A 27,162-nucleotide genomic window follows, 5' to 3' on the forward strand; every position below is an offset into this window, starting at 1 on the left:
AACACTAGTGAATCCTCTGTGTATTTCTTTATACAAACTAGAACAAGGAAGAAGCCCTCTTAGGCAATAAGCTTAGGAGCAATAGTTGCTTGGGAATCGACTTACATCTTTAAACATTTTATTTTATCTTGCAACTTCGAAATGGATGCCAATTCATCAATCTCTTGATGTGGGGCCAAGACCTTTGCTTGCAGCGTGGCTCTGTTGACTGGAGTTCTACACTCCCTTTCAGCATAAATCACATCAATGACACCACCACACCACAGCCATGATTTTCAGTTTTAGTTTTGCTAAAACAAATAATTTTGGAACACTTATGAACTAATCTAGAGGCGTTCTGGATTATAAGCTTTTTCTTTCCTATCTTTTCTGTTGCCTTATTCATGCCTAATTAAGCAATAATTATTTTTAGTGACTTATCGCTTCATGTCTTTACAAAATAATTCAATTTTTTCTTGCTCATGTTGCAGCAACTTAATGAGTACAGCTGGCATGCAGAGGCTCGGGGACAAGCCTAACTGACTCTCAGTAGGTGTATAACCCAAGTGAGAGGAGTGGAAGGTGTAGGAGTACTAGAGAGTACCCTGGAACATTCAGTTGACCTTGAATGTTCAGAGGACACGAGGTGATTCCTTGAATGTACATTCCTTGAATGTAGAGATTATGCTAATCCAGCAGGCAAACTGGTCACATGGAGGCCAGTTAAGAACACTTCCACTACGATTTCCCCTCACAACTGTGGCTATGCTGAGTCTCCTTTCCCCAACCCCGATGATTTAGGGGCTAGGTCTGTGGAGGTAGACTCTCAGGACCCTCTTTCTGGCTTGATACATAGGATGAATGCCTGCCTCCCAAAGGTCTGTGTAGTGCAACCTCAATTAGGATAACATGGAACTTGAGTAGAGAAGGAATAGGATAACCTGGGCAACACTGGGAAGAAGCCAAAACGTTTCTTGGATGCGTTCTTTTCAGATACGGCTCTTCTTCAAATGCCCCACCCCTGAAATGTTCTTCTAAAAGATGAAGCATTGACATTTGACAGGTTTAAACCTATGTGCAATATAGTGGCAAGTACAAGAGTTTTGAAGATAAGTAGTCTTGGGTTCGTATTACCTCTTACCATTTACTACATGGCGATTTATATGAACTCTGAGCCTCAATTTTCTTGTTTATAAAATGGGAACAATAATATTTGTGTCATGCATTTATTGTAAACATTAAATTAGATCAAGTAAAATAGCTACCTTAAATCCTTTCTGGAATGAGGCAGAACATAAATTAACATACACAAACAACTGAAATGTGTTTCGTGAGGTTGGCACAATGCTCCCTAGACTATCTGCATTTGTACATGTGTCTCTACTCTATCTCCACATGGGGGACTTGAAAGGAGTCCCCAAAATTTTGGTGCTCTGGGCCAGAAGGTTCTTCCCAATCCCCAAAGCATCATATGTTCCTATTTCACTTTCCTGTAAGGTCATCACTGTCACACTAGGTTTTGGAGGAAAAAGCACCACTAACATCATAATAGCAGCATTAACTAATGCTTATTGAGTGTTAGCTAAGTGCTCTATGTGTCTTAACCCATGTAAACCTCACAACACCCCTCTAAGCTTCTGTTATCGTCCCTGCTTCTTAATGACAGAACTCAGGCACAGGTAGGTTAGGTTAGGTAGCTGGCCAGAGGCCACAGCTAATAGGAGACAGAATTAAGATCATAAAGCAGCAAGTCTGGGTCCAAAGTTTGATCTCTTAATCAATATATTTCTCAGGGAGGGAAGGAAGGAAGGAAGGAAGGAAGGAAGGAAGGAAGGAAGGAAGGAAGGAAGGAAGGAAGGCAGGAAAGAAGAGTAGAAGTTAGGGAGGGACCAGGCAGGAAGGAAGGAAGGGAGGAAGGAAGGAAGGAAGGAAGGAAGGAAGGAAGGAAAGAAGATTAGAAGTTAGAGAGGGACCAGGGCAATGAACCCAAGACCATTCATTTTCTCTTAGCTCAAAAGCATGAGAAGAATTAGGGAAAACACAGTTTGGGACCACCTTCTTAGCCCCGATCCTGAGAAGGCCAGGCCACTTTCCAGATCCTTGTCACCCATACAGTCTCTGATGAAAACTGAGACTGCTTTCTAGCCTCCAGTGCTAAGGTCTCACCCGAGTCCACCTGTGGCCCAAGCCTGCCCATCCCTGCCTCAAGCCCCCTTTGCTCCCGCAGTTCCTCTCCCATGGAGCCATAGCCACCCTCAGCCTCAGGGCAGCTCAGTGTCCGGAGCCACTGGGAGCCACAGCCTGAATCAACCTGTACCCTCATTCCCATCCCGATTTGATCCTCTCCAGGGCATTTATCCAACTTCTGGGAAATTGTGAAGGCCAAGGGAATAAGAAAGTTAAGGCTTCTTAGATAAAAGACCCCGTGTCACATACCAAGTGTTATTATTACTACAGAAAATTAACTAGCAACAAAGAATGCCACGCTAAAATTTACATTGATCTGGCTTTTTCCCCCCTCCCTGTTCCCTCCCATAAAAATGCTTTAAATGCAGGTTGATTTAATGGAAACAATAAAAAATAGTGCTGAATGGTTTATATTTGCTGCAGAATTACTACAAGGTATATTTTAAGGACTTGAAAGTTATGTGTGGGGGTTTTTTCTTTAAGATAAGACCAGGGAGAGAAATGCAATTGCCTTTTTTTTCCTGTATTGATCTAGAGGAGCTCCCACAGGCTCAGTTCCTTGTTTCTAACAAATCTTCACACCTTCACATTCACATCCAGACACTTGTCAAGAGAGCATCTCAGCGAAGAGACATGTGAGAGAATATCAGCTGTGTGGCCTGCACCTTAACAGTGTTACACTCGGCAGTAATGATAATCATGTGACTGAGCTCTACATGGTGGTCTAATCTGGGTGGTTCCCATCATCCTGGTCCTAACCCGTGAGTTTGGCTGTCCTGGCACGGGGGTTAGTCACCAACTGAATGACTTAGCTATGGTCACTGCCACAGAGCATGAGAATGGGCACGTCATTTAGTTTCAGGTCACCAACCATGTTCCCTGGGGCCAGAAGTTGAAACAAAGCCATACAGAAGTGATGTTTTATCCACAAGAAGCTTGTAAAGGCAGTTTAAGGTCATGTCCATAAAGACTACTGGGCCACACTAACTTGGGTTTAAAACTCAGCTAGAAGCAGAGGATAGGCCTTCAATAAATGTTAACTGCTGTTGATCATATCATTAGTGCTGTTATTATTGGTCTTGCTGCTATTTTTAATATTTACATTGACTTGGTTCACAGCTGACTGCCTTGTACTGAATAATCTTACATCAGGTGAGACCTCCCCTAGTTAAGCACTCAGGTTATTTCCATGTCTCAGTTATATGATTCCCTGATTCCTTTGTTGGGTTCTAGGTAGATGAACAAGAGCTAATTTGATGGTTCCTTCCCAAGCCCTGCTTCTTTTTTAAAAAGGGGGGGAGGGTTGTAGATGAATGGGGACCCAAGACCTATGTGATGAATCAACTCCCAAGCTTCCCTCAACCCCAAAATTTCCCATCTTTAGGTCCTTCTTAACAGGGAAGTCATCATTGTCACTTGAATAGATGACAGCTAATGATAATGCACTCACATGGACTTTCAGAGTAACTCAGCTTCACTACAATATAAATTTTGGTCAATGTCAGAATCTTATCTGATTTAACAGAAATCTGTTTATGCATTTGCTCTCTCATTTAACATATATTTGTTGAGCATCTGTGATTTATTAGGGACTGGAGACACAAAGATGAATGATCCACCAATACTGGTTTTAAGGAGGTTGGAGGTGGGTAGGTAAGACACAGGGACCTCCTTCCTATAAAGGCCAGTGGAAAACATTGACTCATGTCAGACTGGGCTGCCTACACTCTGAGCACACAGTCTGTAGGGTCTCTGCTCATGAGCTCATGCCTTCTGTCTCTCTGCATTGCCCTTGCACCAGTTCCCGCTCACTCTTAATTACCCATCTTCAAGGTCCACCTCTTCTCATCACTCAGTCTGAGACACCATTTGGCCCTCTAGTATGTAGTTTGTAAGCCACTTACTTAGCTCTTCTATACTGCCATTCACTATAATTTTGATAAATACTTTTAATCTTTCTCACTAGTCTGTAAGTTCCTGGATTGCAAAGCTAAATCCTAAACCTTTAGGGTCCTCAGAGCACTTCATCCTTTACCTAGTGTGTAACAATGCACCCATAAAGACCTGAAAAATGGAGTTCAACAAATTCTAACCAAGATCTAGACACAAGGCATCTTTGCACATGCTATAAGAAGATGCGAATGTAAATAAGAGGCTTTTACTGTAAGTGAGATGGGATACTTTGGAGGTTCTGGTCAGAAGGTTGACCTGTTGTTACAGTCTCATCCTAATATGTTTTCTTATATGAGTGTTTCAATATAACTTCTTGGGGTTATGCCTAACATATGAAGATTCATTTAACTAAGTTTTTTTTTGTTTGTTTAAACAAATAAGGTAGCTGCTATTCTTAAATTACAAGTGTTCTTATCACTTTCTCTTACCTACATTCTTTTCCCCCTTGAATCTCATAAATGAGCTGAGATGCAGAGAGTTTCATGGACCCATGTCATTCCATGAAGAAAGTTGTCTTCTGTAAGAATAGCTCCTGTTTATTGAGCTTCTAATAAACATGTTCCTTTGCATACATCCTTTTCACAAACCCTCACAGTACAGCAAGCTAGTCCTTACGGCTTCCATCTTTAAAATAAGGAACCCAAAGATCAGAGAAGGTAAATCATTTGCCTGAGATCACTTAGCTAGTGAATGGTGGAGCCAGAACTGAATCTAGGCCTTGTGGTATTACAACAGCTAAAGCCATCTCAGAAAGGCATCCCATTGACTAGCATGTAGGGTTTGAGGGCTCACTTTTGTGAGCTAGCCCCACATCAACATTGTGCCTACAGGAATGTCACACAGCCACAAAATAATACACTTTCCTCTATCTTGTCAACTGCCATCTCGGCCCTCACATGCTGTCAACATGCCCCTTCATTCTGGGCTTAAAATAACCCTGTGCCTTTGTCCTTTGCAGATGACCGCCAGCCCTTCAGTCTCATCAGCAGACATGCCAGGCACTTCCTCTAAGCATGCAGAGACTAACCTGGTGTGCAATGGTGGGAGCCTTAGAGATTCTTGTTGTTCCCAGGCCAGAGCTTCTTAGGATTGTTTGTTTTGCGTATGCATGTTCTGGTATTTATGTCACTGTCTGGCTGGCCTATCTATCCTCCAAACCCAGACTCGCGATCCCTCTAGCAATGCTGAGTAGACATATCCTTTTCTATCTCTGTGATTCTAGTGATACGAAAAGCAACTGGATACATAGACTGATCCACAGTTTGCAATGCTCTTTGTTCTGCCTCTCTGGGAGCAATAATATACTTGATTTTAACCAAGCGTCTGACCTCGGGCAAGTCTCCATTTCTTCAAGGGGGTAGAAGTGCATCGCTTTGCAGAAATAAATCTGTGAGTTTGGGGCTAATAACTCCTCTTCCACCTTCTGTAGAATATTATTTGTCCATTGCAGCTTTCAGGGCTTCCATAAAGTGTTTTGTCACCAGGACTCCTGCAATCTGTGAGAGAAGTTAAGGCGGTGCAGGGACTTACTGCAACCCATGCAAATTCAGGACCAGCATATGCGACTCACCCCCAGTTGAGAGGCCTTTTAAATACTACTTCCAGCCCCCAGGTCAGAATGAACCTTGACATTCACAAACCATCTCTCCTGCCTTTTTTGATGGGCTCTAATTTATTCATTATAGTGAAGCCACTCAGCAAAAAAAGGTGTGGTCAGTGTTATTCCTCAGCAAATTCACACAGAGTTGAAGACACTTTCTCTGGCTAAGAATACAATTGATCCGGAAACATCCACAATTTCAGACTTTCAGAGTAAAGTGCCTTGTTCAAAGTCATCAGACAAATGAAGGACAGAGCCAGAACTGGAAGCAGAAAGCTTCAGAAACACACTGGAAGATAATGGATGGTTACAGGCTATCCATACAGCTTTTCTGGCTTCCTAAAGTCCAGGTGGACTCCCACACTGTCAAATTGATTGATTGAAGCATCATTGCTAAGATGTTCTCAAATCCCCAGCACATGGATATGGCTGCACGTTTGTTTCTAGGTCAGAACAGAGAACTTCCTCCTAAGAACACCAGCTAAAGATGAAAGCAAGACCCTAATGAATGAGTTTTATGAGCACTGGAATATAAGTAAAGAAAATGGAGACAGACAGAAGAGAGAGCTTGGATTTGTTTTTCATGGGGTTTTTGGCTCTCTCTTAAACAAATCTGACCCTAGGTATAAACTTGCCCTCTCCTGGTCCCAACTTCCCTGGTTATAAAATACATGTTTGGCAACTGCTCTGAAAGTTATTAAAGTTGCAGCAGTAAACTATGGGAGGCCAGAGAATTTCAGACAAAAGTTATTGCATCAGTAACTCAGAAACTAATTCCTAAAACTCTTGACACATTTATCCAGAGGGCTAGTGCCAATATAGAACTGGAAATCATTGTCAAGGGCCCCTGTGTACCTGGAATTAAAATCCATCATTCCTCGGAGCAGGGAGCGACAATTCTTGGCAGAATCTGAATAGTCACGCCTTTCACCATCACCTTTCCTCAAAAGTAAGTCCCTTTATTTTTCAGAAGAGCAAGAACATTTCTAATTTGTTTGTTTTCATAAGAACCCCTCATCTACATTTTCTTTTCCGGTATTTCTTTCTTTGACAACCCCACATTTAAACCAAGAGGCCTCCTTGTCCTTATTCAATTATACTGGTTTTATTTGGATAGAAAACCTGCTGGGCACAGTAACAGAGAACAAACTTTACAACAGCAATATCCCTTCTACAGCCTCTACTGTGGGGAAACAATACACTTTTATTAAATGGTTGAGGCATTGGCTCCAGTGATCTGAATTAACTACAGAAGAGTGTAGAACAGGAGCAAAACTACCCTCTTCGCTCAGCAGACTCCCAGTGCATGCTGAGCAACATAGCAGGAACCAGAGACTCAAACTGCCATCCTGGAGGCCTGCTGAAGGACCATGGTTGCCTCAGGCAACACCTTTGTCAGGGAAAGTTAGCAAAGCTGAAAAGACTTCATGGGTTCCAGTGTTGCCACCAAATGGCAAAATGGGCCCACTGAGTCGCTGTTGGAGGACTGACAATATGCCTCCGAGTTTTAAATGTCCGTGCGCCTTGACCCAGGCTCTGGGAATTTGTCCCAAGGCAGTGGCTACAGAAGTAAGTACACAGGGCTGGCCTCAGCGTGGTGTAAAAAGGAAAAATGAGGAGCGGTGCACAAATCATTAAAAATGCAATCATTGAACTGATCCTGTAATCTATATTTATTGTCTCATAATAATAAAACATGCCGAGACATGCCATTGAGTGGCAAGGTGCAGGCACAGAGCATGTGCCGTGTGCTCTCGTTTATTAAGAATTACAGCTGAAAGGCTGTTCACTGAGGTGTGGGCAGTGGTTTATCTCTGAATAATGACTTCTAGGTGACTTTTCTTTATCCACTTTCCTGAATTGTTGGACTTTTAACATTTTTCATAATAAGCATCACTTTACACTTGTGGGGGAGGATGCTTTTTGTTCGAAGTGGATGTCCGAAATCGCGAATAGTACTGAAACATATATATTCTGTTTTTTCTGTACATATTTATGATACAGTTTAATTTATAAATTAGGCACAGTAGTTCATGCATGTACAGAGTCCCCTGTTATCTGCAGGTGTATGTTCCAAGTGGATGTCCGAAATCGCGGATAGTACTGAACCTTATATATATTCTGTTTTTTCTGTACATATCCATGATACAGTTTAATTTATAAATTAGGCACAGTAAGAGATCAACAACAATAACATAATAAAAATCGAACAATTATAACGATTTGGTGTAATAAAAGTTATCTGAATGGCTTTGGGGCTGTTACTAAGTAAAATAAGAGTGACTTGAGCACAGCACTACGATACCATGACAATCGGTCTGATAACCCAGATGGCTGCCAAGTGACTAATGGGAGGGCAGTGTATACAGCATGAATACGCTTCACAAAAGGATGATTCACATCCTGGGTGGACAGAGCAGGCCAGTGCGAGATTTCATCAAGCTACTCAGAACAACACACAATTTAAAACGTATGCATTGTTTATTTCTGGAATTTTCCATTTCATATTGGTAACTGTAACTATAGAAAGCAAAACCATGGATAAGGGCAGATTACTGCATACATACAGCAAAACTCATCAATTTATACATTTGAAGCCATCAAATTATACATTTAGTACATGCACTCTTGTATGTCAATTACACCTCAATAAAATTATTTTTTGAAAGGAAAGAAAATATGAACTAGTCCATATAATTTCCATTCTCCACACGAATTGTCAAAATAACTATATATTTCTTTAAGAACCTGAATCATTGTTGGGAAGCAAATTTGATGTTCCAATCAGTGACAGAGGCTGTTCCCAGACGTTAATCGCCTGAGTGAGGTGTGAAAATGTTCATTTAGCAGATTCTCGGTTACCCCACCGTGGCGGTGTCCTTGGTGATAGATGGATGCAAAGCTTGCTGTTTGACCTGCTTTTGTCTTTTTCTGTTTGCACCTTTTTGCAGAATCCACGTCAATCTTAGGTACTTTTACCCCAAAATACATGCTTCGGTGCACTTTAATTTTCCTGCAGTAAATAAATAGCCCTTGCAAGCTTTCCCTAAGTAACTACATAGCAAACCTGAGGATTCTGAGACTTTGGGATCCGATAAAATTCTGAAAACCAAGCATTCTTTCCAGAGATAATTATAAATAGACAGATAAATGGTTTAAAGGCTGTTCCTTCACTCTGCTGCCAGGTTTTCTCAAGTATATATATCTTTTCCTGTAAGACAAGCTACTGAAATATCTCACAGGTCTGTAACTGCCTAATAAGAATGTGTGTGGGGGGCGTGGTGGGGGGGAACCACCAGTGGCCACACTGGGTTTAGAAATTGGGTCTCTGAGTTAGCTGGACAAGACAGGAACAAATGTCCATGTGCTGCTCTCAGGGCCGCTCTCCTGAAAGCCACGTAGGGCTCCATCTCCTGTTGGCAATGCCCTTGGAGTGTGGGCCCTGACGCCACTGCAGGGCAGGCCCTCCCTGCAGGTTAGCCTGCTTCTCATCACTGTTTTCTGTGCTTCTCCCTCGCTTTCTATGCCACCAGCTGGACGGTGCTGCAGGGAAGAATTGGGCGCCCAGAGAACCCGTTCCGAGTGGCCCTGGAGTACATCTCAAGTGGAAACCGAAGCTTGTCTGCAGTGGACTTCTTTGCCCTGAAGAACTGCAGTGAAGGTAACTGGGTCTGGCTCGCCCCTTCTCTCCTCCATAGCTTGTTGTCTCAAGTGTGTCAGTAACTGCCACCATGATTAGCTGGGAATGTGCGCGTTTATCTAGAAAAGTTTACAGTGCTTAGGGCTGATTCTGAACATCATCAAGTGCTTCACAGCCCAGATGGTTGGTTTTCAAAGATCTAATATAACATTATATCTGCCTAACTTAAAACTTCATCGCACAGAATATAGTCTTCATTAGATAACATATTAGCTTCAATTCTCTGGTTGCTGAATGATTTCACCATCTTTCTTAGATTTTTATGGTGGAAAATTTCAAATGTACACAAATGAATAGAATAATGCAACGAATCATCAGAAACCCCCCACCCAGTTTCAGTAATTACCCACATTCTGCCAGCTCTTCCAACTCCTCACCCCGCCAACTTGATAATGATTATTATACTTTGTTTTTCCTGAGGCAAAACTTATATTAAGTATTTTTTAATGATTTGGCTTAAGCTATTATTTAGAAACAACATGGGAAATGGTTATATGTCAAATTTTTCACTTATTTTGTAAAAACCATTGGAGCATGGTCCACTGTGTCATTGAATTCCTTTGGCTTAAGTCCCTGACTGTGAATTTATTTCTAGATGCCATCTCTCTCCTGAAGCATAATTGATTGGGTTGGGGTTTTGTCTGCCTTTTTTTTTATTTTTACCAGGAAACTCTGAACTATATCACCGTAATTCTATCTGTGTAGTTTTTTGATAAGTCTATTTCCCCCTTCCTCTACAGAATTTTTGATTTTGTATTCCTATTTTCAAGATCATATTTTATATGTATCTCTTTATTAACTATTACCTCAATTCTGATTGGTAAGCAGAATAAAATGGATCATAAGTAGACACAGGGTGGAGCAAAAGTAAATTTACAGCTGTTTGCATGGAAAATAATACAGTAATTAATAAATAATAATACACAAACGAACTCTGTGTTTTGCATATCACAACTGTAAACCTTCTTTTGCCCTACCCTGTAGATGAGGTTGATCTTCCCTTGATCTTCAGAAGGCCTAGCTTCATGACTATAAACGTCCTTTGTTGTTTCCACATGCAGAGGGTATAGAGACGGGTACAGGAGAGTCTTCGGGAGGAAGTTGATTTCATTACTGCTATTCTCAGGCTGGGTCTGCTCTGCCCAGAGGTCCCCTGGGAGGGAGCTCTCACCTGTGCCAAAGAATGTGTGGTCTTAGAAGCCCAAGAATGACATGTGGACAAGAGGGAAGCCTGTGGCACGCACAGACCTAAAGTCTTAGTTTAGACTGTTCATGAACAACCATGAAGGCCCTTAACATACGGCCATCTGTTGCATGTAGAGGTCCGGTGTTAAATCTCATGCCTCTTGGAGCTTGTGTGTGAAAGAGACTCCCTTAGGTGGGGAACTGACCTCCCAGCGCCTTGTGCTCTGTCTCTGCACTCATCGCTAGTTTTACAAGAACTTACAAAGTGTGTACTTTTTTTTTTCTTTTATCAAAACTGGTTTATGTGTGGGGGACAGAAAAATCACCATAATGTGACAGATTGAAATTCAGTTCAAGTTGAAAGGGTGGTTAACCTGTGATGTGAGGCAATGTACAGGAAACATGCGGTTTGGGAGTAAGCCAGGAGCTTGCACAAACGTTTCTGCACTCACGAACTTGGGGATTTGTGAGTGCCTCTGGACATCATCAATCCTCGCAGATGTCAAGGACCTATGTACCGTCCAAAAGAGGCCAAGAGGAAGCTAGTTTACAGGAATGTGACAGGGAGAAGGTATCATTTCCCAGAATTGGCCTAACCTTATTTGAGCAACATCACGAGAAGGGAATAAGAGCCTACAAATCTCCAGGCTCAGCACAATTACTCCTGCAAAAAATTATTTGTACCTTTGATCAAGGATCTCACCGAGTTGTGCACATTTTTTTTCTTCCTTACCCTACAACTCCCTTTCACCTACAAAATTGTTCCTCTATAGTTTATGTTGCATTTGCAGCGAGTCTGTTGTAGAGTTTACAAGACCTGTTTCTTGTCTGCTTCTCCTATGAAACCAAGAGAGTTGACCTTTCTTACTTTCTCTAATGATCCAGAAAGTGTTTCCTCTAGCAGACACATCCTTAGCAGAGGGAGAAAGGCAGCCTGCCTCTGATTCTCTAGGGAAGGTGGATTGGTCAAGAGACTTAGGAAGACCCTAATGGTCCAGCTACCTCCCGTTAGAGGCTCCAGGTCCAAGAACAGATGGGCTCCATGGGGAAGCAGATGTTCTCTGCACTCCTTCTCTGGCTTGGACTCTTGTGGTCACCAAGGGGTGTGAAGGGGTCAGTGTGGATGTGTAAGGCATTTCTATTTTAGAACAGTTTACTTCTCACCGGAGTTATTTATGTGCCTCACTCAATGGATGCTAAGTTCCTGGAATCAAAGACTGCATCTTCTTTTATAATCTCTGCACTCAAACTACTAAAAACTACCAGTGCTTTTCTCCTGGTCTGCACTGAGGGAAGATATTCCTATTACAGGGTAGGAGAGAGATTGTAGCTTTGGAATAAGACAGAATGAGGGTGGACTCCCAGCTCCATCACTGACCACTCTCTTGAGCTTAGAAGAGTTTTTTAAAGTCTATGAGTTTCAATTTTTTCATCAGTAGATGGGGCTAATAATACATAATTATAGGTTTGTTGGGGAATTGAAACTGATATTGTGTGTAGAACCCCTGGCACAGAGCTTGATACAATCAATACTGTTGCCCTCTCTGTCCTGTGGCCCTGACTGAGCTGAATGCCCTCACTCTGGAACCAGGGCTGACCAATCCTGCACAACTACCCGGGTGTGCTTGCAGGCTCACTCCCCCATCTCACTTTCTGTCTGGTCTCTGTCCGAGCCAATGGGCCAGGGAAAGGTTACCACCTTCCCAACAGAGCCTAACAGCCCGGATCCACGTTCTGATTTTGAAGGCAGCTGCAGAGTTCTCTTCCCTACTCCCTACGATCTATGCTTTTATCTCTAATAAAGTCAAATTTCTTTTGTGGCAGGGTACACAAAATTCATTATGTAATGAAAAGGAATAGGACTGTTTAATCCTGTGGGGATGGGTGGAGGCCAGGGAAGAACCTAGAAGTCCTTCAACCTGCTTACCACACAGTCTTCTTCAGGCTGAGCTCAGGGTCTAACACAGCAGGGCCATAGCTGGTGGAACAAGGAAAGGGTTTTGCTAGTCCCTCCTTTTTCTGCTAACGTTACTGCTGGTGGCAGAGAGTCTCTAACTTTGGGAGGGCTTATTCATAATCACTAATAAAGCCAATAATGGAACAATAATGATTGCTTGGGAAACTGTTTTAAATATCCGACCGCTGGAAATCGCCCAGAAATGGGGGGCAGACACCAAAATTTTTAAATATAAATAAATAAGGATCTAGTGTGCTGAGGTCATTGTACTCCCACGAGAAAATTACTTTCAAATTACAACTACATAAAAGAAATAATTGAAAAGATTAATCACACTGAAATAATTGGTCTATTTTACAAGTAATTTGGAGCAATATTCAGTCATTGACATCAATGTCTAATGGTAAAATAGTAATGAATTTCATTCTCTCTAATGTATTTATTTTTATTAATGGTGCTAAATGGTGTTGTTACTGCTTATAAATATTTCATAACTTTTAATTCATCAAATGTTCAAATAATTTCTAAAAGCATTTATTAACTTTAAGTAACTCTTAGTATTCAATCTGCGATTGACACACTGCGGGGTAATTTTAAAAATTATTGTTTTGGGTAATGGGAGTCTCTTTGAATGTAGAAGATTAAACCCCAGTTATTAATAAGACCGGAACTCTCGCTGGTGATAAATGAGGAGCTTGGTGAAGCTGTGTTCCCTCTGTAGATCTCTAAGGCCCCTCTTACAACCATTCCTTCAAATCTGTGGCTATGAGAAGAGCAAGGTGGACCAAGATAAATTCTTTCCATAGATGATAAGAGAAATGTCAGTTTAGACATTGGTTTCAATCCACTACCTCTCCCACACCCTTTGCATGTTTCTGAAGATGATGGCAGAATTCATACATCCCAACCTCACCTCCTGTCTCTGTGTCTTTCATTCTTTGATGGAGGCCTTAATGAGTGAAATGGGCAAAAAGATGCAACAGATGGACAGTGGAAGGAGAACAGGATTTTCGTAAGAAAAGCATGGGTTTAAATCCTACCTCAGTTGCTTGCGTGCTACTACGTGTCCATTACATTCTATAGTATTAAATAATTCATGGATGAAATGAAGACAGTGGTACCCATCCTGGTCCATGTGAGTTAAGTATGATAGTGTGACATGGTGTCTACATCCTAGTGGGAAATCAGCCAGGGTTAGTTCTGCCCCTTCTTGAGTCACCCAGTGGCTTTGCGACTCTTAACTGACCATGGTTCAAACAATTGATATCAGTCATCAAGAAACACTGGGTTAGCAGTAAATTGCTCAACTCAGGGGCTTGGTCAGGCTTAAGGATGTTCGCTGGAGGAGGGAAGGTAAGTCTGCTCTCTGTGTTCTGCCCCGCAGGTCTGAGACCAGGCTGCCTCCAACGCCGCAGCCACAAAGGAATTGGCCAAAGGAATTGGCTGTGTGCAAGTTAAGAGGGGTCAGGATCCAACCAGTGGGTTAGGATCAAGTGGGGCTAGTGATTCTTAGACCTTGAGGATAAGTAGTGGTGTTCTGGGAATGTGAAAACCCAGAGTCCACAGAGCTTTGGTTTTACCGGAAGATTGGAGTGGAGGGACATTTTTATATGAAAACCAGCATGGCTATATATTGCACTTTTATGCAAACTACACACAAATTTTAAGATAAAGCGTGGGCTTTAAAGACATTGTCTGCTCATAGTGATCCCCAGATTCTGGGAGGTGACTTCACCCCTCTCTGCCATTTGGGGCACATCAAAGGAGATGCTGGGGAAGCACCGCTCCAGGAAGACAGAGGGACAGGGGTGAGGGAAGGAGCCAGGCCTGGGAGCGCTGCCGGGAAGCTGAGCCAGAGGACAGCTATCCTCTCACTGCAAGTGGCAGGTGAGTGGATGGTAGGCAGAGTCCCAAAGTGACACCAGAGACCAGCTTGGGGCTTAACCCACCAAATCAGGCAGAGAAGGGTTCAGTTCCTAAAACTGAGGTCAAGGTTAGGGGCAGACTAAGCAAATATTAGATTTTAAAGTCCCCTGTGCATTGGCCTGCAGCTTCTTAAATTTTCCCGAGGACAGAATTGATCTCAGAGTTGGTTTGGTTTGGTTTTCCTATTTTGTTTTGTTTTGCTTGAAGGGAGACATCAGGAGCTCTAACTGGTTTGGCTCAGTGGATAGAGCATCGGCCTGCAGACTCAAGGGTCCCAGGTTTGATTCCAGTCACGGGCATGTACCTTGGTTGCGGGCACATACCCAGTAGGGAGTGTGCAGGAGGCAGCTGATCAATGTTTCTCTCATCGATGTTTCTATCTCTCTATTATTCTCCCTTCCTCTCTGTAAAAATCAATAAAAATTTTTTTTTTTTTTAAAAAAAGAGAGATATCAGGAGAAGCACTAAACTTGTATCTGAAGAGCTGGGAGACATTTTAGTTCTGCTCTGCCCAGACCTCCCCACACCTGGAGCTGTGGGACCCAAACACTGACATCCTCCAGAGTGGAGGGCCAAGCACAAGGGCTGAAGGAGCTGCTTGCTGGCTGATGGGAGGATGGGATACAATGCTTTTCTCCTTTACTAATGGTTATTTTGAAGTTTGGGGCATTATCTGCCTTCAAGTTCTGCTGCAGACACAGTTTTGTGGACCTTTAGTTTGCCTTCCCAACTGTGATGTATTGGGGAGGAAACACTGGGAAACAGTTAGAGGGCACCAGCCCAGAAGGCCCTGAAATCACAGCTTGGAAACCACAGGGCAATTGCTCGGTGATCCCTCCTTCCCTCCACCCAACATTCTGGGATTCTCTGTGTAGCATTTGGGTAGATGTACAGTCTTTTGGATATTGCTGCTTCTGCTCTCTCATTTAGCTCTTAGCCAGCATTTTGTGTCTATAAAATGCTTAACAAACATTGACTAATTATCCCTCATTAATCATTCATGCAACTGGTAGACCAGGGTCTTATCATTTCCTTCAAGAACAGGCATGTAATATCCTGTCTGAATCCCAAGTCATACGTAGGGGGGCGTGATGGGGCTATCATGGCAGCACTGGGATCCTCCCCAGCTCACAGGGGGCCTGGGCCGGAAGGTGGACATGGGCTCCATGAGGCTACCTCCTCACTAGGATGCCTTTTTGCTCTAATGAACAGGAAGGACGAGCCACATCGCGGGCCAATGGCAGCTGAGAGGCAATAAGCTTTAATTAGAGGCTTCTTCCTGGAAATTCACATGAACATAATAGTCTGTTGTCTTAAAAGGCCCAGAGAGGTTGAATGCCTCAACTTTCTTTTGCTTTTATAAGCTGATCCTTTCAGTCATTTATGAAATCTGAATATAATGAAAACATTGGCTCTAATCAGCTCACCAATGCTACAGGGACAGACAGCCTGGGTCAGGAGGCAGCCTCTGTGGAGGTGAATGGTTCTGAAGCCCACAGCAGGGCAGGTGAACAAGTTGTCCTAGGTGGAAACAGCAGTAGAATGACCTCCAGAGAGGGTCACTTTGGTTGGGAGGCCTGGGACTCATTCCCTCCACTCCACTCCCCAAGATCAAGGTGACTGTGAGGAGCCTAGAGCCTCTGCCTGTGGATTTGGGCTCTGAATGTATAAAACTGGGGTGAGACATTCCTAGGATTACATTATTTGGATTAGAACAGAAAGCAGAAAATTATAAAGAGAGATGGTCTCTATTTGCATTTTATCGTAACAGCTTTCTTTGTTGCTAGTGCACAGACACAAACTCTTGCGTGCTGGCTTTCACACACTCTCTCCCTAATATGTATGCATACTAATGTTAGAGGGCTGTCCTCCATTCGCTGCCATCTTCCCCCTGGCATGGCCCCTTTGCCCATTTCTCTCTCCACCCTAACCTGTGGCTGTATGTAATGCCAAAGCATTTACTCAATTCACAGAGTTATAGCAGTTGTTTATTCTGTGTGGCAAATAAGTAAAGGCATACCCATAATTTCCCTTCTCAAATGTTTGTGACCAGCCTCTCATGACCAGCCTTTCCATACATCACAGCATGAGAGTGTCTCCCAGTGTTCAGTCTCAGTGTCTTCCTGGCAGGGGCCCAGAAGTGGCCTAGATGGTGTGGGCAGACCTGCAGAGGACTTGTGGATGGAGTAGGAGAGATCTGTATGGACTAGATGACCTGCAGACAGGACTCACAGGGTTTGCCTGATGACCAGAGACCAAGAGGGAGTGGTTCTGCAGAGGCCAGAATGGATAGCTCTTATCAGGTGGCACGGAAGCCTCCCATGTTTCTCACTCCGCAGAGGAATGGGAAGGAGAATGGAAAAGAAAGAATTCTGAACCATCAGATTCTGGTTGGGAAGATTTAAAATTAGTAATTCTTCATCATTCTGTTTATAGCCCATAATAATGAGGATTATGAGATTGGGTGGCATATTTAAGAACTTAATTTTGTGCTGCCTATCCACAAACTCTTGGCTGCCTGCTCTACTAGCCTGATCTATTGAAGAGCCCAGAGCTCACGCTGGAACACATGTCATTTTGCTTGCAAGTCCCCTCAATCTTTCTGGTCTTTCCCTCCTTCCCCCATCCCACCTGGCCAAGCCCCAGGTAGGAAATGCACAGACCTCACTCTCCTAACAGGGCTCCTCACAGCCTCACCTTCTCTAATCATCTGACCAGTGCCCTGAGCCCCAGCTCTCCACCATCCATATTCTGCGAAGAGAGTGGCAGGGATGCCTGAGTAGGGCTTCAGTTTCTTTGACAATGAAAACTAGGACACATGTAAAGATGATGGTTGGCTCTTTCCTCAAGGACAGTGTGTCCCTCAGAGAGAACTGGCAGGATTTCTATCAGCACAGTTTCCTCTTAGTGCAAACATGTTAGGCTCCCAGCTTTCCTGAGCATGGACATGAAGCCCATGGCGAGCCGACCTCCTTAGCTGGCCCTTCTCCATCTCAAGCCCTGCCCTCATCTCAGAGATGCCTCCATGCTTCTAGCTGCACCATTTCCTTTCCCAGGAGGCCATGGGGAGACATTCCTGAAACCAAAGCCTGTCTGCCCTCCTGGGTATTATTGTACTCAAGCTGGGCATTTTTTTCTGGTCTGAATACACCAGGTGTCTGTGATGGAGGTTGGGAAGCTATCTGAGACATATGTATATGGAGAGAAAGCCTCCCTTTAATCAGTCTGTGATCATGAAAGTCTCCAGTTCAATGTAGAACACTAACTCAGTAATGTTTAGATTTTTCCCATTTTGATTCTCTTTATAGCCCATAATAATGAGGGATTATGAGATTGGGTGACATATTTAAGAACTTAGACTTATTTCAGTGGCACCATTAGAGTTTCATAATATCACTTCCAAAATGAGAGGAAGAGGAAGAAGAAGGTCCCATATATAAGAGAGTCCCAAATCTTGCCAGAGTTACCTCAGTTTCCAGCTAAAGTATTATAGTCTCCTGATGCTCTTCACAAAGAGATTGCAACTGGTGTCCTCCATACCCTTCTTAATAACTTTTCTGAAGAGATTCCTGAGTCTGAGTTGTTGACTCAGATTGTACCAGCTTTCCAAGAATCCTGCTTTCAGAGGTGGAAATAATGAAGAATTATTAACTTTAATTATTTTAAATGTGTCCTTCACTGAGGTCCCTGCCCAAAATGAGAGAAAGAGGAAGAAGAAGGTCCCATATATGAGAGAGTCCCAAATCTTGCCAGAGTTACTTCAGTTTCCAGCTAAAGTATTATAGTCTCCTGATGCTCTTCACAAAGAGATTGCAACTGGTGTCCTCCATACCCTTCTTAATAACTTTTCTGAAGAGATTCCTGAGTCTGAGTTGTTGACTCAGATTGTACCAGCTTTCCAAGAATCCTGCTTTCAGAGGTGGAAATAATGAAGAATTATTAACTTTAATTATTTTAAATGTGTCCTTCACTGAGGTCCCTGGACTTGTGTACAAAGATGAAAAGACCCCATTCCCTCAGAAAAATATAGACTGAGTAACCTGTATGTAGGCCAAGCCAACCACAATCTAGACAACCATGTAGAACTGCATCTTAGATTCAGAGGTGGTGGTAGTCCATGAGCTCATAGACCTAGAATACACATCCTGGTAGAGGTGATGGATTCATGAGGGTGTGAGTCAAGGCCAGATGACTTCCACCTTCACTTTCAAGTCAAGAGCCCAACCCATTTGGGGCTGAGTGGTGTGAGCTCAAAGAGGCACCACTTGGTGGAAAAGGCCACGCCTCCAGTTGCCTGGATATGTTCTTTTCTAAGAAATAGCCCAGCAGCAATGGATGAAGGGCCCCCAGGAAGAAGAAAGCCAAAGTGTGGTCTGTCCTCCCAGAGGAGAGACATCCCTGAGAGCCACTGACTTGTTGTTAGTAAGACACCAGGCTCTGCCTGGGAAGAGAGCCCTGCAACCTCATGCTCTGAGAAAAACATTCTAGACAGCCAGTGTGAAAGAGAAACTTAGGCTAACCCACTTCTACTGGGGACCTTGGAGAGAAGAAGAGGCAGGTGCAAAAGAAACAGAAGGGAAGGGAAAGGAAGTGAGAGAAGAGGGTTTTGTTTGCTTGGGGAGCAGGGCGGGGGGGTGTTCATCTCCTGTTTGCTGGCACTGTGGTAGGTAGGTCCTAGACAATATAAATACGAAGGAAACTAAGCTAAGTCTCCTGGTCTTAAAGCACTAAGTCTAGTGAGTAAGACAGACATGGAAGGCGGTGATTACAGCACAGTGCGGCGAATACAGGTAAAGGTGTTTCACAGCACTGTGGAAATATGGAAGTATTTCCTGAGTAAAGGAAGATCATTCTGCAAAGCTATTGAGAGGGCGCTGCATAATAGAAGAACACAGAAATTCTCTCATCTCATGAGACCATCCAGTTCCATGAGGCCTCCCCCAGTAGAATTGACCCATTCCCTTTGCTGTGTACACACCCCTCCTATTAGTCTTTCCACACCTCATTGCACATCAGACACTCGCCTCCTTGCATGCAAGGATCATGTTTTATTCAAATTTTATTCATGTTTAGCACTACAACTTACCCATCTTTAGCATATAGAATTGTGATGTACAATATTGTGTGTCAGATTATTGGGTGCTAATAAGTGTTTATTGGAAGGCAGGGAGAGAGGGAAGGAGTGAGAGAGGGAGGGAGGGAAAGAAATAAGGAAGGAAGGAAAGGGGGAAAGGAAGGAAAAAGGGAGGCAAGGAAGGGGATAAGGAAAGAAAGAAGAGGGGACATGAATTTCTTAAACCTCCAGCACATATTTCCATAACCTCCTGTCATTCTGCATTTGGCCTCCTTCCAATAGCTCCTTCTCCAGGAGTCGCCCCCCCTCCCCCATTCTCTTCTAATTCTTCTCCTCCCCATCAATCCCTCCCTCTCCCCTTTCATCCTTTCCTTCATCATTTTCTTCTCTAATTTTCCATTACTTTAGTGGGGTCAGAGGTCTGATATGGATCATGAAAAACAATGAAGTGAGGAAAGAATGAGCCAAATATAATTTTTTTCAATGGCAACCGGTCTTCGTAGCTTAGATCAATGAGGAGCAAAGAAGAACCGGGTCCAGTGCCTCCACAGCCTTACTCTTTGGGGTTGGTGGCTGTGGACAGGGCACAGTCTTCAAGGATTATGTGGCCAATCTGTTTTAAGAGTTTCCAGCCCAAAGCAAGAGTCATGGAGACCCCCTGCTCTGCTCATAAGGACACCACATGGTGACATCCAACTGCAGACCCCAGAGGAATCACCTAGCCTAGTCTCCTCACATTACAGCTTAGGAAACCCAGGCACCAGTGACATTCAATGACTTACCCAAGGTCACACCAAAAGTCACAGCTGAGCCCAGTCCAGAACCCCGGTCTCCCGACAGCTAGTCCAGTGTTTTTCTCACTGTAATGCATTGCCTCTCACTCCGGTGATACGTTTCCTGCGTGCCAGGATGGATGCGGCCTATGCGCACACGCACACACACAGGGAGTCATTCTTCCTGCCGAGAAATGCATCCAGTTATGGGGAGGAAGGTGACAGCTGTTTAATGGCAGCTCTGTGGGATGGTTCTGGACTTGGAATGTGGAGTATTATCTCCCGCTAATGCGTTAGAGGAGACACAGGGAAACAGAATGCAATTATCCAAATGGCTGTTTTTCCCGGATACTGAAACGAATTCTCCCGCCCTGGTGAATAATGCTGAGGGGTCTTTAACAATCAGTTTATGCCCCGTCTGAAAGCTGTCACCACTCCTGATAGCATGGGGACCAGTTTTGCCAATCAGGGGTATCGATTTAAAACTGCCTGCGAGATCAGCCTGCAGGTTCATCAGTTTCCTGAGGCTCTGGAGAGTCTCCCCAACAAGGAGCATCCGGGGAGACTGCTCTCAGCCCTGACAGCATGGCCTCCGGGAGCCTCCCTCCTATATGGCCATCCTTCTCCACTTCTCTTTGTCTTTCCGCGCTCCTGGCAGCCTGTTGGTTCCAGGCCCAGTGACAGGTACACAGGGAGTGGATTTAGGAGAACACTCTATTCTTAGAAAAACCCAGAGCAAGTGGGCTTCCTACCACCCTCTTTAAGCAAACCTCATGTACAAGAACTATACTATAGAGCACATAAATTAAGTATAATTAATTCATCTCATCTGCCTAGAAATGACTTCTCTAAATGTCTGCAGGCTTTTATTTTCACCACCGTTATGGTGCTTACATTTTACCACAGTTCCTAGCTATTTGTGCTCCTGTCACACCAGCCCTAAGATTGCTAGTCTTTGGGGATAAGAATCAATGAATCACCTCTGTATTTCCGCAGCACCTGACGCCCACCACAGAATCATATACAGGGAAGGATGCCCAAAAAGCAGAATCTTAACATGAAGTAACTGACAAAAACATGTTTAGTACAGGGCTTTTGGAAAAGGTATCCATTGTGTGCAGGGGTGAGCCTTTTGTAAGAAGCCCTGGGTAATGTGTGCCCTTTGTACTTCCTGCTGCCCAAAGGCCAGCGGCTACGCAGGGGCTAGAACCCTGATGGGAGACGACTAGCTAGCCAAGGTCAAGACAGCATGCAAACTCTGCACCTGGGGCCCAGAAGGCTTGCTCTTGGCTATGCAGACCCTTTCCCATCAGGGAGGGTTCGTGGGCTGCAGAGGGCCAAGGTCATCTGAACTAAGCCAGGAAAGCCATAACTCATGGCTTCAACTCTAGCCAGGCTTTCAGACCGTGGGCACTGAGTGCCCTGGATATAAGAAAGGTGTTGAAATGCACATCTTCTTCCTCACACTGATGAGGAAGCATTTGGACAAAGTCTGCAAAGACATGGGCACCACCCAAGGGCCACGCTGCATGAACTCTGTGTTAGGTAAAGTTCTCTCTGAGATGGAAAAGGAGGTGAGAAGGCAGTGAGACCACCCAACCAGCCCTCCGCTCAGGGTGTTTTCAGTCTGGGGATGAGCTGGGTGTCGCTGGCTGCCTTCTGGGAGGTGAGCTGGCTGGCACAGCTCACTAATGATCCGCTGAGAGCCTCTATGAATTGAGTCTCTGGAAGTCCAACTAGAGTGTGTATTGATCCCGAAGTCACCCTCAGGTGGAACAGCCATAAATTACCAGTCAGCTTTTATTACGTGAGCGACTTTCACATTCTAAGAGTTTGACTTTCTCCCTTTTATTATCCTAATGAAATACCATGACTTGACCTAACTCACCACAAGAAAGCGCCCGGGGAAAAGGGAGGAGGATTTCTGGGCTAATTGCCTACGTTCCTCACCGAGAAGGAGCTCACCTGCCAGGAACCCTGCTGTTTGGAACAATCTGGACACTAAAAGGCATAGCGGCGGTGAAATTTGAGGGGTGAAGTCTGGAATTAGGGTGCAGAGGAGCCCAGGGCCAGCCCAAACAGTCCCTTCTTCATGTGATGGGAACCGGATGCAGAATGAACCCTGATTTGCTGATCCAGGGAGACACCAGTCCCAGTTAATATGTGTACAGATAACCACAGGGGAAGGGCTCCTTTTAAATTCTGTGTGGGTCATCCATGCTCCCACATATACCTAGGATATTCCTCATTGTTTATCCCTTAGTTGAAAAGGACCTATGCCAGAACCATTTATTTATCAATTCCCCCAACGTTTATTAATTGTCTGTGAGTGCGCACAGTGGGGAATTGCTGGTCCTCACAGAGTTTGGTAGAAAAGGAGAACATGTGACAACTAATTACAGGGAGCGAAGCATCACTGAGGGGCAAGATCGGGGAAGTGAACGAGCAGGTGATCCCAAGTGGGAGATGGCGCCGGCACTGCCTCTCAGCCTCATGCAGTTTATTTTGTGGAGATGAAGCTGAGAAGCTGCACAGAAAGGTGGGTACCCACGGGCAGAGTAAATTCACATTCGAGTGGAACCGGTGAACAATCAGCTTGCCTGACGCTTGAGCAAACTCAAGATTGAAACAGTTCCCCCGGAGCCCTGGGAAGAATTTGCTGTCAGCCCGATTGCTTCCTGGGGGCCGTCTGCTGGAGACTTTTCTTTACGTGGAGACAAACAAGACCAAGAGCCCTAAACAGGAACAGGCTGACTCTCCAACATTCTGCACGAGGCTCAACTACTTACTGAGTTGGGTGTTTTCTTTATTTTTCACCTTAGACCAGAACATTTATTAAAAATTATAGAACTTGATTAGTCCTTTCCATCACCAGAGATTTAAATCCTATCTAATAAAAAGGGAATATGTTAATTGACTTTCCTGCCATCAAAGATGGTGGTGCCCAAGCCAATAAGGAAGGAATATGCTAATTCACTGCCCCGCCCTCAAAGATGGTGGTGTCCATAGCCAATAAGTAGGGAATATGCTAATTGACTGCCATGCCCTCAAAGATGGCAACACCCACAGTCACCAGATGGCGGCACCCAGTCCCCTCAGCCCCACTGGGGCAGCAGGTGCTCAGCAAGGCCGGGCTCACCCCCAGGCGGGCCCAGCCTTGCTGCATGCCTGCCTCCGGAGTCCCTCAGTCCCATCAGCCCCCCAGCTGCCCAGGACCAGCCCGAGGGGCAGGCAAGCCTTGGATGGTGGCTGCCCAGCCACCCAGGGTCGCCTGAGGCTCAGGTAACCAGGGCCGGCCAAGGCTTGTGCTGCCAGCAGTGGCTGCAGCAGAAGTGTGATGGGGCATTGCCTTCCTCTGATCGCTGGGTCGCCTCCCACCCCTGAGGGCTCCCGGACTGTAAGAGGGGGCAGGCCGGACTGAGGGACTCTCCCCCACACCCATTTCATGAATTTTCATGCACTGGGCCTCTAGTTTTCAAATAAATAAGATAAAATATCTTTTGAGGACATTATTGCTTATTTCAAAGAATAGCGCCTATCTCAGAACAGTTATTCTTTTCTTTTGCAACATTTGTGGGTTTCCTTGTATAAATAGTTCATGAGGTAACAAAAACTTCAGAGGTGCCTGGCAAACTCAGTGTCATATTGGTTAGGAACTCTGGCTCTGGAGTCGATGTTCTAGGCTCAGGTCTCCATTAGGCAGTTTACCAGCAGCCTGAACTTGCCCGTCCTTTGCTACTCTTCATCTCAACTCATCTGTAAAATAGTGATAATAGTGTCTATCTCATAGAGATGCCATGTGGAGTAAATAAGAGATTGTATATTTTGTGTTTGTCATAGTGATTAGTACATAGGGAGATTTGATAACTAGTGATGACTCTTTTTAAGGGCCTGGGAAGGGCCAAGCCACTAGGATACCACTAAGCATTTCAGAAATGGAGGCAAGAGTTTCTGAGATACACCCTTGACCACCATATACAAGAAGAAAACTCTTTCCACCCACCCCAACAGGAAGGCCTTGCTAAGGTAGCCTGCAGATTCTAAAGGGGATGGCTAACGTGAAAACATACCAGGTCAAATCCCAGCTGGAGCTTGGCACTTGACATGAGAGACCTTGGACATCCCAAATCCCAGGGAGGCCAGCGGTGTCACAGCATTCACCTGTGACCTGGAGGACCGAACGTGAGTGAATTTGGCCATGATATGACCCTAAATAATGCAGGTGTTGTCCAGGAACGTTTGCCAAGACTGCTGTGACATCAAATACTAGTATACGTGGCCTTCCTAGAAGCTAGAAGCAATGTCACATACTGTGTGGAGGGAGAGACCACTCTCCCTGGGAGAGTCCCAGAAGCCTTGGATGTAGCACAGTGTGAGTGGGGCCTTGCCGGTGAAACTTGACAGAGCGAGAAAAGGTGATCCTAGAGCGGAGACAGTGGGGACGGTGGTGAGGAGGGGATACGGACACAGCGCTAACTAACACAGCAGCGCCACCATCAGTCAGTGCTGACCCACATCCAGGTCTGACCAGGAACCAAAATGCACTAAGGACACTAGATGAGGTATCTCACACTCCTCAGCATAACCCATACAGTAGCTCATTATCCCAGTTTTAGATGAGAGAACCTAAGAAGCAGGCGCTTTCATTAGAACTAAAGTGTAAAAACGAAGTTGAGAGCCCGGGCCTGGTTGCATCTTTTCATTCAATTTGATGGAGAAAAAGCCTGGGGCTTGCTTAGCAAACCGTGAGTGATGTGGGGTGGCTAAAGGTCCAGAGGGTGGGATTGGGACTTTTTGAGGAAAGTTAGACTGTCCAGGGTGGGTTACCAACGGTGGGGAAGGCTTCAGGCACTGAGGTTTCAGCGCATACCCAGGTATTGTTCATCCTTGGCTGACCTTCTCCACCCCAGGCAGCCCGGAGTGAACAGCACCAGCAGCCACCTGGGAGCCCATGCTGTGTGCGGGCCCAGATGGTGCGCTTGATTGTCTTTCTTTCTTTAGATGTCATCTTCAGCAGAGTTGAGTGATTCTTCCACCAAGGTGCATCTGCTCAGCCTCCCATCCCAAAACCAGACAGAAGGGGTGGAGTGAGTTTAGGGTTTGTGAAGTTTACTTGTCATTTGTTGATTCAGCCAACTCTGAGCGAGTAGCTTCTGATAAATCTCAGGACAGAGGCAGCCAAGTGCAGAGGGTGGAAGGGAATATTTATGTCTCACAATTAATACTTTAGTGAAAATGTTAGTTGATTTTCTAACATATTTTACTTGGGAATTTCCCCCTTAATGAAATGAGAAGTGGAAAAGCAATACAGCGTAGAAGTAAGAGTGTGGGTTAAGAGTCAGATTGCCCAAATTCAAATCCTGGTGCCACCCTTATTAGCTTGTGATGAGAAGGAGTTACCTGACCTCTCTGAGCCTCATTTCCTCAACTGCAAGAAGGCAGTTAATTATACTACCTCCTCTCAGGGTCATAAGAAGAGAAACTGAGTCGATACTTGTGCCTCAGCGTAGAACCGGGCACATGTTCAGTGCTCAGGAAAGGTCGGCTGCTGTTATTCTATGGAACAGGCAGAAGCATTGTGACTGAGGGGCCTGCAATTCCACCTGTTCAGCCTCTACCCACACTCCCATTTAGGCTCTCGGGGTACATCTGGGGTTCCTGGGCAGTGGCGATCCAGCAGATGTTTAACAACAGGCTCTCCAGAAAGGTAGAGAGGGGGCCCTGGGTTCCCCATTTGCTGGTCTCTGCCTTGTGAACACTCCCAACAATGACCCATTTTAAGCTACCACCCTGAGGTCACTGCGCACAGACAGGAAGAGACACAGGCACGTGACTGGCTTCAGCACACCAGTGGCCCTGGATCCCAGAATCAGGGACATCCCTCCAAACCCTGGCTTTGTATGTCCTACCTCAGGGTAGCCCACACTTTGGAGGCAGGCCCTCCACTCCTGCTGGCAGGCAAGCATCAGGGAACAGGCAGAGTTCTGAGCAAGAACAGAGTTTGGAGAATTCGGGGTCTTGGTTTTATGCCTAATCCAGAAGGTGATGTGTCTGACAGTTCAGTGACTCTTAATTAGATGAGACTGAATGAACAGAACTGCTTCCTGTGGCCACAAGGCTTTCCCTCCGAGTGCAGCTGCTGCATTACTGCCAGGCCCACTGGGCATCAGCTGCAGCTAAGGGACAGGGATGTGGTATAGTGGTTCGTATGGCAGAGGCCTTCAGGACGGGTGTGTGTGTGTGTGTGTGTGTGTGTTGTGTGTGTGTGTGTGTGTGTTTGTGTGTGTAGGGGGAGCACAGGCCAGGATGGGCTGAGATCCTTGGATTTACAAACTCAGCAGTTGCCCTGGTAGTGGGTAATGGAGAACAAGAAGATCATGTAGGAAAGCTCTGGACTGGGAACGAAGGGGCCTGGGTTTTAGGCCCAGAACTGAGGCTTTGTTTCTTCTTCTGAAAATAGAATCATGATGCTGACCGTGCCTTTTTCACAGGAACAGTGTAGGATCAAGTGAAATAATATCTGTGATCGCTCTATCCAGGAGGAGAGAAGTGGCAGAACACCCACAGGTTGGCCAAAGAACTCTGAAACAAGTCAGCTGCTAGGGCAGGTGTCAGACACCCACTCATGTCACCACCAAGAAAAGTGGGAGCATGGTGAGGGTCTCCATGGCCTGGGACTGGACCCAGAAAGCTGCAGGCGCCCCCTCTGTCCCTGTGTGCGGGAGCAGACAGCCTCTGAGAGTTAGCTTTCTCTATGTCTAAAATAGATACAGTGAGAAGAAAGGGTGAAGAACAAGAGGAAGAGTTAGCGCGGTGTCCCACATGGTC

General features: G+C 45.0%; 1 protein-coding gene across 1 annotated transcript in view; it reads left to right on the forward strand.

The window, feature by feature from the left end:
• Window positions 1–27,162, forward strand: part of ALK (anaplastic lymphoma receptor tyrosine kinase) — a 579,333-nt gene that overhangs the window by 430,606 nt on the left and 121,565 nt on the right. Inside the window, 1 exon segment of the mRNA XM_006767430.2 lies at window positions 9,253–9,380. Within this exon segment, the coding sequence (XP_006767493.1) occupies window positions 9,253–9,380 (128 nt within the window).

The sequence above is a fragment of the Myotis davidii genome, unplaced genomic scaffold (assembly GCF_000327345.1).
Source record: "Myotis davidii unplaced genomic scaffold, ASM32734v1 scaffold238, whole genome shotgun sequence".
NCBI classification, from domain to species: Eukaryota; Metazoa; Chordata; class Mammalia; order Chiroptera; family Vespertilionidae; genus Myotis; species Myotis davidii.